The sequence below is a fragment of the Trachemys scripta genome, chromosome 3 (genome assembly GCF_013100865.1).
Source record: "Trachemys scripta elegans isolate TJP31775 chromosome 3, CAS_Tse_1.0, whole genome shotgun sequence".
Classification (NCBI taxonomy): domain Eukaryota; kingdom Metazoa; phylum Chordata; order Testudines; family Emydidae; genus Trachemys; species Trachemys scripta.
In genome coordinates this window covers 117,610,147-117,629,096 of record NC_048300.1, presented here as the reverse complement: position 1 = coordinate 117,629,096, position 18,950 = coordinate 117,610,147, and the positions used below count along the sequence as shown (strand labels likewise).

The window sequence follows — 18,950 nt, the reverse complement described above, 5'->3', positions numbered from 1 at the left end:
CTTTAAGAAAAAAAACACAGAATATTGCAAGACTCACAATAAAATAACAGGCATTAACAACAACAGTCATATTCAATATTGTTCTGAAACTGTAGTTTGGGGTGAGGAATGTCTCTGAATTCCTGGGGGCACTGAGACCATCACCAGCGATGGAGGAGAGGAGGGAGTAAACTCTCCCACACAGTGCAGGGGGAGGAAGGGCCAGCCCAATAGTGTTCCTCACCTTATGGCAAGTGGTCTCTAGTGTCTCATTAGGGCCCGGGCCCTTACAACCCTTCATGTGTGGCGAGTTCTGTGGGCCCGTGGTGCCCAGGCACCAACAAAGTTTCCCGCCTGTCCCCCCGCACGTCCCTCGGTCCCGCCTGCTGCCCCCAGGTGATTTAAAACAGCCCAGGGGCTTGGCTGAGCGGCTTCCTGCGCGCTCGTTCCACATGGCTGCCAGCACGTCCTTGCAGCCCGGGGGGACGACGACGCGGACGACAACCTGTGCCGCTGCACCCACCCCGTATGCCCCTGTGGCCAATGGGAAGCTGCAGGGGCGGCACCTGGGGACAGCTGCTCATGGAGACTGCCCGTCCTGCCCAGCCTAGGAGCCACTACTGGAAGGGGTGCCCCAGGTAAGCACTGAACCCCCCCCATCCACTTCCAGCACCCACACACCCTCCGGCCCCCAAATTTCCTCCTGCACCCCCCGACACTCCTTCCCAGAGCTTGTACCCATCACCTCCTCCTCTACCCCCCCACCTTAGAGCCTGCACCAGCACCCAAACTCGCTCCCAGAGCCTGACCCCTCACACCCAAACTCCCTCCCAAAGCCTATACCTGCACCCCAAACCCCTGCCCCAGCCCAGAGCTTGCACCCCAGATCCACTCCCCCACCAAACTCCCTCCCAGAGCCTTAGGCAGTGGGAGCGGGGGGGAAGTTCTAAAAATTTTATTAAGATGATGTTAAAAAAAATAGTGAGCAGAGTTTGAGCATAGAAGTTTCTGGTTATCAGTGAACAACATACAGATTATCGAGGGTGCAAAGTTTGGTTTAAGACAAGATCCATGAGGAATACATAATCTGCAATATCCCCGATTGGGGGTAAAAGGTTGATGGGTCAAAGTACAGACATTGAGATATGAGAGTATGAAGTTCCTAAAGTGGCTATGTTCGGGTGTGGATAATAATGAGGGGATATGATGGTGAGGATGGATTAACCCTCATTTGGTGAGATTTAATGTTCAGAGAGTTTATGGTTCCAGTTCATATGATCCAACGGAGAAGGTCACTTGGTCTCTTTCTCATAGTGGGAGAACAATGTCACTCTGGCTCAGGCCTCCTGCCCCCATCAGCCATCGCCCCTGTCAAGGTGCGTCTGAGAGGCAGGTGGCCAGGCGGATAGGGCTACACCTGCATGGCCAGGAGCAGGTGAGCGCCACAGAGCAGACGAGAGGGCGGGGAAAGGCGCAGCCGGCCCTGGGGCGGCCTGGTGGCAGCAGCGAGTGAGAGCAGCTGCCGCAGGAAGCAGCCGCAGCAGCGCCGCTTTCCTTTCCCCTCGCCTGCCCCCGGAGCCGCCGCCTGTGCAGCAATGACCCGGCCCTTCTCTCTGGCCCAGTGTGACGCGCTCGGCTTCGACCTGGACCACACGCTGTGTCGCTACAACCGCCCCGAGACCGCCCGGGTGAGTGGCGGGCGCCAGCTCAGCCGCCGGAGCTGGGCTGGGGAGCGGGTCCTGCTGCAGCCGAGCGGCTTCCCGGCCCGCAGGACTTCGCTGGGCTGCCCGAGGCAAGCCCCGCGCCTGGGGAACCCCTGGGGCCTCTTCCAGGCCAACCGGGGCAGTGCAGCGCCAGGCAGAGCCGTGGCCCGGCTCTCAGGAGCGCTCGGGTTCGTGGCGGGGCTCTGACTTCCTCAGCGGGTTTTGACCAAGCCCCTCCGTGTGCTGCCGCGGCCGCCTGCTCCTCGTGCAAGCAGGAGCGGGCGGGTTTGGCTTCCCCAGGGAGCCCCGTCGCGCGTTCACGACAGAGGCGCGGATTGCTACTAGGTCCCCGACTCCTCCTCCCGCCTGTGAACAACGCCGGAGAGGAGCGAGGCCCCGCCCATTCATTCTTGTGCAGAGCGTTGAGCTGCCGCCCTCAGCCCGGAGATAGCTGCAATCCAGAGCTACTTTTGTGCAGGGAGGTCAGGAGGCTGCAGACATCCACTGTTAAATAGCCCGCATTTTAAATTGTGACCAGTTAAGCAAAATTAGACCATGATTTGCCAGTATTTGAAGGAAGCAGGGGGCATTTTATCCCTGATAGGTTTTGAAAGCATAGTATTAAGTATCAGGGGGTAGCCGTGTTAGTCTGTATCTACAAAAACTACAAGGAGTCTGGTGGTACCTTAAAGACTAACAGTTTTATTTGGGCATAAGCTTTCATGGGTAAAAACCTCACGTCCAAAGAAGTGAGGTTTTTACCCACGAAAGCTTATGCCCAAATAAAACTGTTAGTCGTTAAGGTGCCACCAGACTCCTTGTAGTTTTTGAAAGCATAGTAGTGACCCATCCATAGATGGGACGTACTTTGGGCTCTTGTTTAGATTACATTTGCTATACGTATGTATGCTATTTTTTATACTATCTTGGAAGCTTAAAACAAAACTACCAATTTTGGGCCCTGTCCTGTTCTAATTCAATGGACATTTTTGCCCAAGCAAAGCAAATGGAAACGTGATCTACACTCAGAAATTAAGTTGATCTGGCGATGTTGCTCAGGGGTGTGAAAAATCCACACCCCAAGTGACATAGTTATTTCAACCTAACCCCTGGTGTAGACAGTGCTAGAGTGACAGAAGAATTCTTACCGCCTCTCCTGGAGGTGGATTAACTACAGCAACAGGAGAACCCCTCCTGTCAGTGTAAGTAGTGTCTGCATTAAAGTATTACAGCTGCAGCATTTCAAGTGTAAACAGGCCCTCAGACAAATGTTGGATGTTTTTAGCCCTTATAGCTATAACACTCTTAGGGCCTGATTTTTATAGGTGTTGTATACAGCGGCAGCTCCCATTGAAGGAAGTGCGAGTTTAAGAGCTTAGCATCTTTGAAATTCAGGCCTTTAATATTTTTCGATGACTTATCTGCTTATATATTGGTGAATTCTTAGGGGCTTAAAATAAAATGTTTAGCATATAAGCATGCTGTGTCTTTCTGATTTTAGCTTCAGAATCCATTCTTCTTGCTTACTGGGAGGGGTAGGTGGGAGGAATGATTTATTTTCATCTCTGTTTCACATTGCCTCAATTCACAAACATTTTTTGAGGGTGAATTATATGTGCTGGGAAAACTCATTGTAAAACTTAGGCCTGGTCTACACTACAGAGTTAGGTCAACATAAGCTTATGTCAATCTAATTATGTCAGTGTACACACTACTGCCTTGCTCCCATTAGTGTAAGTGCCCTACTACACCGATATAACAATTCCACCTCCACGAGAGGCGTAGGGCTTGTGTGGATGTAGTTAGGATGATGCAGTGTCCAAGTAGACACTGCAGTTTACTTACATCAGCTATTGGCTGTCATTCTTGTCAATTTCCTGGCTATCCCATGGAGCCAGGAAATTGACAAGAAAGCTGCTTACAGATCAGGCTGTCATTCCATGGAGAGAAGTCATTTTTTGTGAAAAATTTAATTTAGTTGAAAACCCAATTGTCCTTCGAAAAACAGTTTAGATGGCAACATTTCAACAGTCCTACTTCCACTCTCAACAAGATTAGTATGAACTAAATCTTTTCTGGCTTTAGGGCAGGGGTGGGCAAACTTTTTGGCCCGAGGGCCACATCTGGGTATGGAAATTGTATGCTGGACCATGAATGCTCACAAAATTAGAGGTTCGGTGAGGGCGCTGGCTGGGGATTCCGGGCTTTGGAGTGGAGCCAAAAATGAGGAGTTCAGGATGCAGGAGGGTGCTCCAGGCTGGGACTGAGAGGTTCAGAGGGCGGGAGAGGGAACAGGGCTGGGGCAGGGGGTTGGGGCGTGGGAGGGGAGCATGGGTGCAGGCTCTGGGCGGCGCTTACCTCAAGCAGCTTACAGAAGCAGAGGCGTGGCCGGGTGGCTCTGCGTGCTGCCCTGTCCGCAGGTGCCGCCCCTGCAGCTCCCATTGGCTGCGATTCCTGGCCAATGGGAGCTGCAGGGGCAGCACTTGGGGCGGGGGCAGTGTGCGGAGCCCCCTGGCTGCCCCTACACATGGGAGCCAGAGGGGTCACATGCTGCTGCTTCCGGGAGCTGCGCGGAGTGGGGCAAGCCTCTGACTCTGCCCCCCGGCTGGAGTACGAGAACGGGGCAAGCCCTGTACCCGCTCCCTTGCGGGAGCTCAAGAGCCAGATTAAAACGTCTGGAGGGCCGTAGTTTGTCCACCCCTACTCTAGGGAATGACTAGTTGACAGTTTTTTTTTTCATGTACTGCTATACATTTAACATAGATGTAGCATACAGCTTTCACTAACTGTGTTCTCTACAAAGATTCAACTCTACAATGTTTTGGCTTTAATATACTTTTGCCAGACTAAAACTGTAAATACTTGCTGTAGAAGATCTATTGTTAGAATTGAATCCGTTGTACTTAATAGAGCGTGATATAAAGCTTATTTACTTAAATCTTGAAATTTCACCATACTGCAGAAATAATAACAAACAGTATTTTAACTGTTGCTGTGACTCATAATCATAATTATTTAGAACTTAATTAAAATTAACATTCAATTTATACATGCAGGGATAAGTTGTGCTCTTCTTTTATTAACTGCCCATTTTACTTATTGAGATTGTGGGTAAGGATTGTTTCTCTTACTGATATAAAAACGTTTTTTTTCCTCTCACTATTTTTCTCATTTGTAGCTTATATATGATAGTTTTGCCCGCTACCTGGTAACCGAGAAGAGTTATGATAAAGAATTGCTGACTGTACCTCCAGAAAGCTGGGACTTTTGGTAAATATTTTTAGAAATGTCTTACTTCCTTGATGCCACAGTTTTTATGGGGCTGAGAAAATAACTTGTCATATTGAAGAGACATGATTGTGAGTCCCACCAAAAGAATCTATCTTATATTACTAAATCGTGGTTTTAAAAAGTCAAATTATATTGAAACAACAGGCTTCCAAAATGATAAATAGTAGAGCTGGTTGAAATTTGCTTAATTTCAGGCTTTCAAAAAAAATTGTCAAAATTTTATTTTTTTTAATTAGAATTCTCTCCCCTTGAAAATGTTGAGATTCTTCAACTAGCTCTAATAAATACCTAGCCCTTACATATAGATTTGCATTCACAGATCCCAAAGTATTTTACAAAGTTTGGTAAATATCATTATCCTCATTTTATAGTGGGGGGAAACTGAATTGCATAGAGGTTAAGTGACTTTCTCAGAGTCTTGCAGCAAGCAAATTGGGGTCCTGGAACTCTCTGCATGAGTTGTTTTGCCAATGTCATCACGTGTGCATGTCATAAATTCCTGCCGCTCTAATATTTTTCATTAGTGAACAGGCAAGATATTGACTTCTATAAAAACCTTGGTCTCTGGACACTAGATTTGCCATTTAAAACACATTCCAGTTCCAAAGATAGATGCAGTGTAATACGGATGCACATGTTGAATCAAAACAATAGCTAATATAGTAGTTTTCGTTTGAGGCCTAAAAGCCTTGATAGTGTTTTCAATGTGATTTTTAAAAATGTGATCCTATTTCAGCTAAAATTCTGTTTGGTTGGTTTATTCATCTACGGTGTTAGCATTTGGAGTGAGATATCTGTATTTTGGAGTAAGTTTTTCTTCCCAGAAGTTGAAGAAAGGACCCAATTTGACAGTTTGGCAACTTTTTAGATGATAAAAACAAGTCCCAAGTTACTTTCATATACTGAAACATCACAATATGAATATACCAATATCGTGGATAAGAGAGGGCTGGGTTTGTTGGGACCGCAATACACTGCTTGAAGGATATATGTTGAAATTGTATTTATACCAGACTGGTACTTCTCATCTCTTACAAGTCATCTGAGGCATAAAGATATCTGGTAGAACCATATGCCTAGACCTCCGTTCTGTAATCTGATCTATGCTGGCTAACCCCCGAACCTCTGTGGAGTCCCACTGAGGTCAATGGGGCTTTTTGTAGACTCAGGGGTCGACCTCATGCATAGCCATCAGGCCTGGGTCATGTGTGTGTGTGTGTGTGTGTGTGTTACCTGCGCATAGTTCTAACATACATTACATATTCAAGGCTCTGAACTCATTTCTGTCCTCACCTGGACCATTCCATCATCACTCTGGGTATCTGATAATAAAGATGAAAATGTGATTATGTTTGGTTTGGTTTCTATCTGCTAAGCTCTAAAAATTCCAGAGTTCATTCTGTGTGACTGCAGTTATCTGTCCCTTCTCACTGGAATCATCAGTGGCATTTTTTATTCCTTGCTTCTCCAAACAATGTAAATCATTACTCAGTTTCTTGTCCTAATTATGTTTCACCTTTATGTTGAACTCCAGTAAAACAACAGTTAATGTTTGGGTTGGTAGGACTTCATCTGTCCAGTCTAGCTAGTAATGAGCTCAAGTTACTACCTAATATTAACCAGTTAGATGTTGTTTTTCCTTTATATTAAAAACTGGCTAACATGCACATACCTTGGCTGTAGAAATTTAGGCCCTCATCCTCCAAACACTTATAATAAATTTGTTCATGTGAGTAATCTCCTTGAACTCAGAGTAATCCTGGCCCCAGTGAAGTCAGTGGGAGTTTTGCTACTGACTTCAATGTGGCTAGGATTTCACCTCATATGTTTACTTGCATATATAAAGTTACTCACACGTGGAAGTGTTTGGAGGATCAAGGCCTCTCTTTGTGTGGTAAAGTTGCATACTTGTTATAACTGCATATCGTTTGGACAGTCTGATATATGCTTCATTATCACTCTGGTATAATTTCTTATCTAATTACTACTTTTCTTGTTTCTTCTTTTAAATAAACTGAATTTTAGCTGTAAAGGATTGGCATTGGATCTGGAAGATGGAAACTTTTTAAAGCTCGCTGAAGATGGAACAATTTTGAGGTAATACTGATTAATTTTTATGGCTAGACAGATAAAAAAAGATTGCATACTTTTTTTAAATGCCAGCATCTGATAATTGGGACAACTATTAAATATTTAGAACACTAATCACCATATGTATTTATTTTTTACATTAGAAGCTAAGTGCAACATATGTAACTTTGTGCGCAATCTGTTTTAAATGTACATGTGTAACTTTTTGGTGACCCATCCATTTTATAAATAATGGCACAATAAAAGTTGCTTTTATTTGCTAGTTTGGAACATCTCTCTCTTTCTTAAGCCTCTTAATGTTTTTGCTACTGCACTCCTTCATGATTTTCCTGCTATGTTAGTTGATGCTGTCAGTGGAAATTGATGTACTACTTGTTTTTCCAGATAGGACCCTTGGTACAGTTATTGAAACTAATTTTGCTTTAAGCAACAGAGGGTCCTGTGGCACCTTTAAGACTAACAGAAGTATTGGGAGCATAAGCTTTCGTGGGTAAGAACCTCACTTGTATCTGAAGGGACTTGCATCTGAAGAAGTGAGGTTCTTACCCACAAAAGCTTATGCTCCCAATACTGCTGTTAGTCTTAAAGGTGCCACAGGACCCTCTGTTGCTTTTTACAGATTCAGACTAACACGGCTACCCCTCTGATACTTAATTTTGCTTTGTTCACCCGATGTGTCAAGCGACTGTATTCATAGGCCCTGATCCTGTACTTACCTTTATGCACTTGAAATATTGTCATTGACTTCAGTAAGACTAATCACAGTGTGCAAAGTTATGTGCATACTTATGTCTTTGCAGGGCTGGGGTCTAAAAAACAGTAGGATTAGATAGCTGGTGGACAAAGCCATTTGTCATTATTAGCTATAAAAGTCATAGGAAAGTTTGTAATTTGAGGTGGTAAAACATAAAATGTTGCAAATCTCTACTGTTTTCCAAATTCAAAATTCAGAAATTTGCAAAATTTCTGCCTGCTCTACATATAATTTATGTAAACACTGAGAATACCAAAAAATAACTTTAATTGCAAATTTGAGAATTGGGGTGAATATCCACAAACAAGGTGTCTTATATATAATGTTAAGCTCTCCGCGCCCCCCCACCCCCCCACCCCGAGTCACACACACAGAGTAACAAAATTCAGATAATTCAAAGTTAACACAGATACTACATGAACATAAAAATGGCCATACTGGGTCAGACCAATGGTCCATATAGTCCAGCATCCTGTCTTCTGACAGTGGCCAGATGCTTCAGAAGGAATCAATAGAATGATCAATTTTGAGTGATCCATCCAGTGTCCTCTAGTCCCAGCTTCAGGCAGTTGAAGGTTTAGGGACATCCAAAGCATGGAGTTGTGTCCCCGATCATCTTGGCTAATACCATTGATGGAACTATCCTTCATGAACTTACCTAATTCTTTGTGAACCCAGTTATATTTTTGGCCTTTACAACATCCCCGGCAATGAATTCCACAGGTTGATTGTATGTTGTGTGAAGTATTTCCTTTTGTTTGTTTTAAACCTGCTACCTATGAATTTCATTGGGTGACCCCCTCGTTCTTGTGTTATGTGAAAGGATAAATAACACGTCCCTATTCTCTTTTTCCATAACATTCATGATTGATATATTCCTTTTCCACTGTGCCTAAATAGTTCAGGGCCTGAGGTGTGTGTTGTACACTAAACAAGTGAAGGGAAGAATTTAAGCAGTGATTTTAGCACAATATATAGAAGTCAAGACAAAGAAAATTTGTAAAAGACTGTCATATGTAGGGCCCTAACAAATTCATGGCTGTGAAAAATGCATCACGGACCATGAAAACTGGTCTCCCCCCAGGAAATCTGGTCTTTTGTGTACTTTTTCCCTATACCATACAGATTTCACAGGGAAGACCAGCATTTCTCAAACTAGTGGTCCCAACCCAAAATTGCAGGGGGGGGAAGGAGGATTTTGCACGTTATTGTAGGGGGTCGTGGAACTGCTACCCTTACTTCTGCACTACCTTCAGAGCTGGGTGGCTGGAGAGCGGCGGCTACTGGCCGGGCACCCAGCTCTGAAGGCAGCACCACCAGCAACAGTGCAGAATTAAGGGTGGCAATACCATACCATGCCATTCTTACTTCTGCGCTGCTTCTGAACGTGGTGCTGTCTTCAGAGCTGGACACCTGGCTAGCAGTTGCTGCTCTCTGACCATCCAGTTCTGAGGGCAGCGCAGAAGTAAGGGTGGCAATGCCACGACCCTCCTACAATAAACTTGTGATCCCCCTCCCTTCCCCTTTTGGATCAGGACTGCTACAGTTACAACACCTTGAGATTTCAGATTTAAATATATGAAATCATGGAATTTATGATTTTTAAAATCCCACGACCATGAAATTGACCAAAATGGACCATGAATTTGTTAGGGCCCTAGTTATATGGGAGCATGACTCTTCTGGCACTATGGGAAGAGATGCTAGGAAAGACATTGGAGTGTTTGAGATCACAACAAAGAGAAGTGATTTTTCTGAATGCACCTTAGCTTCTCTATGGGGAAAAATTGAGATTTTTCATAAGCTAATTAATCAGGACAAACCTTTTACATACAACAGATGAGGATCAGATGCTGACTGTAAAAGAAGCAGTACTTCTGTAATGAATTCTACATGGATATAGGGACCGTCCTGCGCTTAGCTCAGCACTGGATTAGAGTCCAAAATGGCTAATCACACAGTACTGTCCAGAAAAAAATGCTGACATACTGTAGAAGGAAGAAATTACATATTTTCCCCCAGATATGTTAATTGGGCACAAAACATGGATTCTTGGCACTCCTGAAAATAATGTGACTGGATCTATTATAGAAGATATCCATATATGTTTGAAATTAATATAAAAGATGGTCCCTTTGACCAAGGGCCTACGGGAGTGCTCACTGCAGTTAAGAATCCTTACAAGGAAAAGACTAGTGGTTATGATCTCAGTTTGGAGGGGCATATTACTTGCTGCAAAAGATATTGATGTTAATGGCAGAAAAATATACTTTTTCCCAGATCTTATTCCTTTTAGTCAGACCAGAGGAAAATCATTTGTATCATTAAAGAAATGTCCTTAGATGAAAGGGTAGATTTAGTGATCTTATTTTCAGCAAGGCACTATTGATTTATCAGAGAAATTCTGTATCTTCTGGGTTGTGAGAGAATCAAGCCTGGCATTTGAGAAAGAGCACTCCCTTTTCCCCAAGTACAAATTACTCAGTGGAGAGGAAATGGGAGAGGGATCAATCACATGGCCTAGCTCAGTATTTGATTATTTATTACACACCTATGTGCACTGTAGGCAATTTGAATGATTTTAAATATTTTTAACCTTTGTCATGCAATACATCAATTAGGGCAAGCCATGGTACGAAGAGTATGACTCCTGAAGAGATCTTGGAAATTTATGGCAGGAGGGAATGGAAACACTTTAAAACATTCAGTGGAATGGTTTCCCGCTCAGGTAAATATAAATAATTTCTTTACGTGAGACTTCATGGACTTGGAAACTGTTTTGGCTACTGCAATACTTGCTGCTGTTATGCAGTTTTTCCTTTAAACACTTAAAATATTGTTATATTAGAAAAATGTAGGGGACTGGATGTCTTGGGGATTGCTAAAGAGATATGTAGTTTTCCACCTTTAATTCTCAGGTTCATACTGAGTCCATGTCAGCAATGAACAGAAGTTGTTAAGATTGACTGCTGTTTGCCCCATGTGAAACAAGTTGGTGGTCTAGTTTTGGTTGTAAAGCTTTTCTTTGGGGTGGGTCGGTATTCCTTGGAGAAATACACTGAGACCACCTGTGACGGGTTTGGTCACAGAGACCCCCTTGGGACTGTCACCTGATGTGCTGAAATTACCTCTGAGCCTGTTTTCCCTGTCAGCTTGGGACTCCAGAACTCTGTCTTGTTGAGCCAGACACACTAGCCTGCTGTAACACAGACCCAGGGTTTGGTCCATGCCCCCAAAGCTGCAAACTTAACTGAAAACAGCTCAGCGGGTTACCTATCTCCAGCACCCAGACACCCAGTTCCCAATGGGATCCAAACCCCAAATAAATCCATTTTACCCTGTATAAGCTTTATACAGAGTAAATTCATAAACTGTCTGCCCTCTATAACACTGATAGAGAGATATGCACAGCTGTTTGCTCCTCCAGGTATTATTCACTTACTCTGGGTTTATTAATAAACAAAAGTGATTTTATTAAGTATAAAAAGTAGGATTTAAGTGGTTTCAAGTACTAACAGAACAAAGTAAGTCAACAAGCAAAATAAAGCAAAAGCATGCATGTCTGAGCCTAATACTTTAAGAAACTGATTACAGGTAATATCTCACCCTCAGAGATGTTCCAATAAGCTTCTTTCACAGACTAGACGCCTTCCTAGTCTGGGCCCAATCCTTTCCACTGGTACAGTCCTTGTTAGTTTCAGCAGACATCTCAGGTGGTAAGCAGGGGTTTTCTCATGACTTGCAGACCACTTTATCCTGCTCAACTCCCTTTGATAGCTTTGGCACAAGGCAAGAATCTTTTGTCTCTCTGCATCTGCACCCCTCCTTCTAAATGGAAAAGTATCAGATTTAAGGTGGATTCCAGTATCATGTGACATGGTCACATGTCACTATAAGACCCCTAGTCGCCATTCTTCCAGGGTTGGCCCACACCTACACAGGAAGGCTTGAGGTAAATAAACCATATACAACCAATTGTCCTAGTCAATGGGAGCCATCAAGAGTCTAAACCACCATTAATGGCCCACACTTTGCATAATTACAATAGGACCTCAAGAGTTATACTTCATATTTCTAGCTTCAGATACAAGAATGATACATGCATACAAATAGGAGGAATATATTCAGTAGGTTATAACCTTTGTTATGATACCTTACAAGAGACCTTTTGTATAAAGCATATTCCAGTTACATCATATTCACACTCACAAGCACATTTCCATAAAACATATGGAGTGCAATGTCACGCCACCATCTTACATTGTTTAGGGCAAACAGTCTGCACATCATTACAAATTTTGCTCATTGCTGACTCACTACTCTGGACTCTCTGTCATTGACAGCCTCTAAGTATAAATGTAAAGGACTGAATAGGCCTGGAAGACTGAAATACTCTCTTCTCCATGGGGTGCTTTTTTTTCCATTTCAGGAGAGAAACTTACATTCATACCCTTTACCTATTTTGTGGATAAATAAGGGACTTTGGTCTTTACAGTCATCTATAATGTACACAGAGGTTTGATGCTCTGATACTTTTTTTATTAACTAAAAAATAAAATAAACTTGGCCTCCTTTGGGAACACTGATTTCACACAAAATATATAAGGATTTAAAATGCTTAAGTCAATAAAATATAAGAGTTTGCAGGATGAAGGTCATTATCTTAACCATAGCTTTACTCTTGGGTACTTCCATTTAAGTATACAGATAACTACCTACGTTAGGTAGTTATATCTTATATGCCTGCAGGAATAGAGCACTGCTCCTCTACAAGGCACAGCATGAACTCAGCCCTCAAAATGGGATTTTGATGTCTTCAAGCCACTTTTACACCTTGCATATTCTGGGCTGCTCTGAGGGCTGGAGTGGCCCCCAGTATACTTAGTCCAAGATGCCTGACTGAGGGTAGGTCTACACTTACCCGGTAGTTCGGTGGCGAACGATTGAACTTCTGGGTTCGACTTATCACGTCTTGTCTGGACGAGATAAGTCGAACCCGGAAGTGCTCGCCGTCGACTACGGTACTCCAGCTAGACGAGAGGAGTACCGCGGAGTCGACGGGGGGAGCCTGCCTGCCGCGTGTGGACCGAGGTAAGTTCGAACTAAGGTACTTCGAACTTCAGCTACGTTATTCATGTAGCTGACGTTGCGTACCTTAGTTCAAATTAGGGGGTTAGTGTAGACCTGGCCTCAGTTACAGCAGGCTGTCCTATGGATCATAGTGCTGCCTGGACTCTCCAAAGCACTGTAGCCGGCAGTCTTGCCCCTAACACGCCCCTACACCAGGACTTGTGAGGATGTTCACAAAAGGTAGCCTTCTGACTGTCTTCCTCAGTTCTGCACTGTGGGAGTCTTCCCCCAGCAGGACTCATCAATATTTTTAGAGCTCCGTTACACGACTCTGGCCCTTTTTGCCTGAACTGGTGAGGATCTCATCCAGAGGCTTAATATTTATTTTTAAAAGAGTAGCAATTTTCTATCTCTAATAGAATGATGTCCAGAAAAAGAAAGAGAGTGTCATGAAAAAAGTAACATGATAATAGATTTGCCAATGGCCAATATCTAATCCCGGTAAAAACACAATGGGAACTTTAAAATTAACCATTTAAACACAGACTTTTCCCCCAGTTAAAATATACACAATAGTTTAAAACAACTTTTCTTTCTTTTGCAGCTAAATATTATTGCTATGATAATTATTTTGACCTGCCAGGAGCCCTTCTTTGTGCAAGGATTGTGGATTGTTTAGACAAGGTAAGAGCTACATAATTTCAAGCTCAATTAAGAGAAAAGAAAAATATTGCTACTTGTTTTATTCTTTTTCTGTCTCTGCTCTTCTCTCTTCCCTCCCCTCCCTAAATACACAAAGTACCATGTTGAATAATGAATTGTCTTGACACTTATGCTAAGAAGTGAAATATAAATTGGGTTGGACCTTTGCATTCCAATTCTACAGTGTATGTAGGTCTTCTACTAAAATGGGTCTCAAACTCAAATGACCATGAGGGCCACATGAGGACTAGTGCATTGAACCGAGGGCCGCATCACTGACACCCCCCCTCGCTGCCTCTGGCCCCGCCCCCACTCCACCCCTTCTATTAGGCCCTGCCCCTGTCCCACCTCTTCCCACCCCTTCCCTGCCCCATTCCAACCCCTTCCCCGAAGTCCCCACCCCAACACTGCCCCCAGGGAGTGCAGAAAGGGTGCAGGGTTCAGTGGGGGCTCAGGGCAGGGAGTTGAGGAGCAGGAGGTGTGCAGGGTGTGGCAGGGGGCTCAGGGAAGGGCATTGGGGTGCAGGAGGGATGCGGGATGTGGCAGGGGGCTCAAGGCAGAGGGTTGGGGTGTGGGATGTGGTAGGGGGCTCAGGGCAGGGAGTTGGTGGGTGAGGTGCAAGAGGGTGAGGGGTACAGCAGGTGGCTCAGGGCAGGGAGTGCAGGAGGGGTATGAGATGCGGCAGGGAGCTCAGGGCAGGGAGTCGGGGTGCAGGAGGGTTGCGGGATGTGGAAGGGGGCTCAGGGCAGGGGGTTGGGATGTGGGATGTGGCTGGGGGCTCAGGGCAGGGGGTTGGAGTGTGGGATGTGGCAGGGGGCTCAGGGCAGTGAGTTGGGCTGCAGGAGGGGTTCAGGGTGCGAGCTCCAGCCCGGTGCTGCTTACCTAGAGCAGCTCTGGGGTGGCAGCGGCGCGCAACTGCCTGCCTGCCCTGGCCCACAGCCCCACGCTGCTCCGTTCCAGGAAGCAGCTGGAACCGTGTCCCTGCAGCCCCTGGGGGAGGGGGCGGGGATCAGGGTTCCATGCGTGCGCTGCTCTTGCCGCTCCTCTAGGTGCCTCCCACGAAGCTCCCATTGGCCGCGGTTCCCTGTTCCCAGTCAATGGGAGCTGTGGGGGGCGGTTCCTGGAAGGAGGCAATGCAGGAGCCCTCTGCCTCCTTCCCCCTCCTCCCCCCGACCCAAAGGGGCACGCTGCCAGCTGCTTCAGAGAGCGGCGCGGGGCTCGCAGCGCCACGGGGCAATCCCGCGGGTAGGCAGAGGGGCGGGGGGATTGGTGAGACCTCTGTACTAAAACAATCAGGACAAATGGAGTGGTCAAAATATACTCTGTCCCCACCAGAGGGCACAAAGAGCTAGCATAAGAATAGTTAAGTGCTTGTCTGCCTTAGTTTTTCTTACACTCAGAACGGTATTCTTAAAAACTAATTGGAAATTGAAATATGATAAAGTGTAACTCTTACAAGTGACTTGTTAATGAAGGCAGATAGTTAAGTGGGTTCAGAAGGTTAAATCTTCAAATTGAAAACTTTCAATACACATTAACTCTACATGCTACAGATATGTGTATACCTAGAAATACACCTCTAGAGGTGGAATCATTTTAAATTTTTCAGGTGCTAAACATAACCACTCATTAAATTCTAGATGACAATATCTCTACTGCAGTCACATGAATATCTAGAGCTTTTTACTCAGACAGGAGTATAAGACAGTATATCTTAAATTCTTCCTGAAGGTAATGCTCTCAGATTTCATTTGCATTGAAGAGCGCATGGAGGTTGAAACTTGTAGATGTTTTTTAATAAAAAACAGATCCTTTCAACAGTAAAGTATGGTGGTATCCCTCTATTGCTATAGTTAAGTCTCTGTGCTGGTTAATGACACTGCGATCCTAAATCTCTTCTGAGCTTTATCTCTGTTTAAAGGAAGAGTACCCATTATCAGACTATCATAGAATCAGAGCGCCTCACAATCTTTGATGTATTTACCCTCACAACATCCCTGTTAAATAGGGAAGTACTGAAGCAGGGAATAAATTACTTCCCCAGGTCACACAGGCGAGCTGTGGCTGAACAGGTAATTGAACCCAGATCTTGCAAGTCCAAGGCTAGTGCCCTAACAACTGGATCATTCTTCATCTCACTGTACGTGTTCACTGTATTCCAGGGAACCTGCTATGTATAATTGGGTTGGTGGTGGTTATTCAGAATTTGAAATTATGTTACTTGGCTACTGGATCATGTTTTCATATTCTATATCATTATTGGGTCAACTTGCTGAAAAAGTCAATAAAATTCAAGTTAAAAAACCACAGCGCTGAAACTTTCCAATCCCTGGAATATAAAGCCAGTGTAGGATAATGAACTCTCTACAGCAGCACTGCTTAGCTGCTGGTATACGACCTGGAAGTGATGCATGAAGGATACCCTGATAGGTTGCAACTTGCTGGCTATCAAAGCAAAATCAAAATCAAATCCTTCATTCCCCCAAGACCCAGCAGCAGACCATATATAGGGCCCTCATGCAAATCCATGTTTGGAGTAGTAGACATTAAGTTGGTATTAACTGCCAAAGTAGTGATTTTTCTAGCACTATACAGCCCTGTAGCATTAATGAATGGGTCTTTATTCCCATCTGAATACAAATTTGGGGTAGCAGGTAAAGATCTCAAAGGCAGTCCCTTGAAATCATGTTAACCATTGTATCAAAAGCCATGCTAACCAACATGTTGAGAGGTTCCAACAGTGCTACAAAAATTCCTTTTTATAATACAGCAACATTATATCTCAAACATTAAGCTTTATTGGCTAGCTTAAAAAAATAAAACTATTTCAGAATATATTGCCTGCATGCTGCTGCCGTTTACCTTCTGTGACTGGTCATTATGAACATGGGAACATCTTTACTCTGTGGTGTGTACTGACCGCTTGTTTGATTCTGCATGTATTTCAGGGAACTAATTACAATCTCTAATGCTCTGGGATTCAGGTATTTAGGAAACTGCTTCTCTCCCTATATCCTAACATGGCAATTGAGATCAGCAGACACTCTTCTGCTGTCAGTTCCTAGAATAGATAGATCCTTCTAAGAATGGTGAAAGTGTATTTTTTTTTTTTTTTTTTTATGGAGGGTTCCTGTCTGTACAAATACTATTATCAGTGATAGCTGCTGCGACAATACTTCTGGAAATCTTTTTAAAAAGAAGTATCTGGGGTGGGGGAGTCACTAGGATTTGAATGGAGCTATGCAAGTAGATTAGGAGAGTAGGAAGATACGTTGTTGGCTGAGTCATTGTGTGCTGTACAGAAAACAATTTGGTGGTGGAATTAATGGAACTAACGGTGTTAAGGAGAAGTTATAAATCACATTTGAAGGCTGAGTTTGCTCTTTGCAAGGATTTTCATATCCTATGAAAAAATATTCCTTTTCTTTAAAGATTTTGATAGTTCCCAATTAACAAAATCAGGTAGGCATAGGAGGGGAGAATATTTTGATTTTTACAATATTGCAAATATATAGTTTAATAAAACCACTGTCTTGCCTGTGAGCAATTCTTATTTAAAATCTAATTTAAGTTCTCTTACATAAGTCAAACTCAGATAAGGAATAAGTAATGATCTTATTTCTACACCTTTCTTGATTTCATTCAAACAATAGACAATCTTTTTCCAAAACAGTCAGTACTTTAATGTCAAGGACATTGATTGGAAATTTTGAAATTTGTAGTACTAGGTCATGATGCCATGATCAATGAATTCAATAAGCTAGTGGTGTCTACTCAATCTGCATATTTGAAAATGTGCAAAATTAAAGAAGCTTCCTAACATCTGAACAGCTGTCATATCAATTATTTTACTAAAACTACAACTATTGAGATTTCATCCTTTCCCTCTTCCTTCCTTCCCTCCCCGTCTGCAAGGCTGAATCCTGGTTTTGTTTCTTAGTAACTAAATCACATAGCATGTCTCTAGATAACATCATTTATTTGTAGTGTTCACTTTTACTTTATAGACAGTTGGGCAAATAATGGCCATTAATTTCACTAGAGAGACAATGTGGGTGAGGTAATATCTTTTACTGGACCCACTTCTGTTGGTGTGTGAGACAAACTTTCAAGCTACACAGAGATTTTTTTCAGATCTGGAAAAGAGACTCTAGGGCCTTGTCTACACTTGCAAGTTAGAGCCCATTAAATCAGCCCCGGGTGCCATAATTCCTGAGGTGTCCACCCTACAGCTGGAGCGCTCCTGGTAATCCACCTCCACGAGAATCATAGAGCTTGCTACACCCGGGCTGGAGCGCCGGGGTGTCAGTGTGGACGATGTATTGCATTACTGCGCTGTGATTGGCCTACGGAAATGTCCCACAATCCCCTGAAGTCAAGTGGTCATTCTGGTCATTGTTTTGAACTTGGCTGCAGGCATGCGGATATCCCCTTTCAAAGCTCCGTTTCTGACAGCTCTCATGCTTATCTCCTCCAGGACACAAAGCAAACCGTTACTGTGGAATGCTCCTGCTGCAGAGACAGGCTTGTGTGTGTGTGTGTGTGTGTGTGTGAGAGGGAGAGAGAGAGAGAGAGAGAGGCGGGGGGTGGGGGCTGAGGGTTTCCCCCTTCCCCCTCTGCCCCCCAAAACACACTGTCTCTCCCCCCACATACACACAACACACTCCCTGTCACACTCCCCACCCCCTCATTTGAAAAGCAGCTGGCAAGCTAGTAGGATGCCCATGAAACAATGGGATTGGGAAACTGCATCATGTGATGCTGTGCCTGCCCCATTAGGCACTGCAAACCCTTTCCAAAGCATGCTGCAGCCACTTGCACACTGGGATAACTAACACAATGCACTGCTCTCTGTGGCATTGTAAGAGCTGCTAATGTGGACATGCTCCACAGTCACAAGGAGCACACTCTGAACACACAGTAGCACTTTCCCTGCTGCTGTCTCCAAGGGCTGGTTTAACTCCTGGCACTCTACATCTGTAAGTTTAGCCATGCCCATAGTTTCGTTGACGTTCACTGACTCCTAAGTGCCTAAGTCACATTTGAAAATAAGACTCAGGCTCATAAAGGCAAGTCTAGTCTTAAAATGCTGTATTGGTGCAGCTGAACGGATGTAGCGCTTCAATGAAGATGCTGTAAACTGATGGGAGAGAGCTTTCCTGTTGGCTTAGTTAATCCACCTCCCCGAGGTGGTAGCTGTGTTGGCTAGAGAAGCTCTCCCACTGACATAGTGCTGTCTACAGGAGGGAGAGTGGGGGGCTAGGTCAGTGTGTAACTACGTTGCTGAGGGGTGTGGATTTTTATACCGATATAGGTCTGTAGTGTAGACCAGGCCTAAGTCAGAAAAGGGTGGCAATGCT

At 44.2% G+C, this 18,950-nt stretch overlaps 1 protein-coding gene across 1 annotated transcript in view; it reads left to right on the top strand.

Annotated features, from left to right (window-relative positions):
* Positions 1-1,472: 1,472 nt before the first annotated feature.
* Positions 1,473-18,950, top strand: part of NT5DC1 (5'-nucleotidase domain containing 1) — a 277,652-nt gene continuing 260,174 nt past the window's right edge. Inside the window, exons 1-5 of the mRNA XM_034765827.1 lie at positions 1,473-1,667; positions 4,861-4,952; positions 6,999-7,070; positions 10,440-10,546; positions 13,493-13,572. Coding sequence (XP_034621718.1) covers positions 1,575-1,667; positions 4,861-4,952; positions 6,999-7,070; positions 10,440-10,546; positions 13,493-13,572 — 444 coding nt within the window. The 5' untranslated portion in view covers positions 1,473-1,574. The remainder of the gene's footprint in view (positions 1,668-4,860; positions 4,953-6,998; positions 7,071-10,439; positions 10,547-13,492; positions 13,573-18,950) is intronic.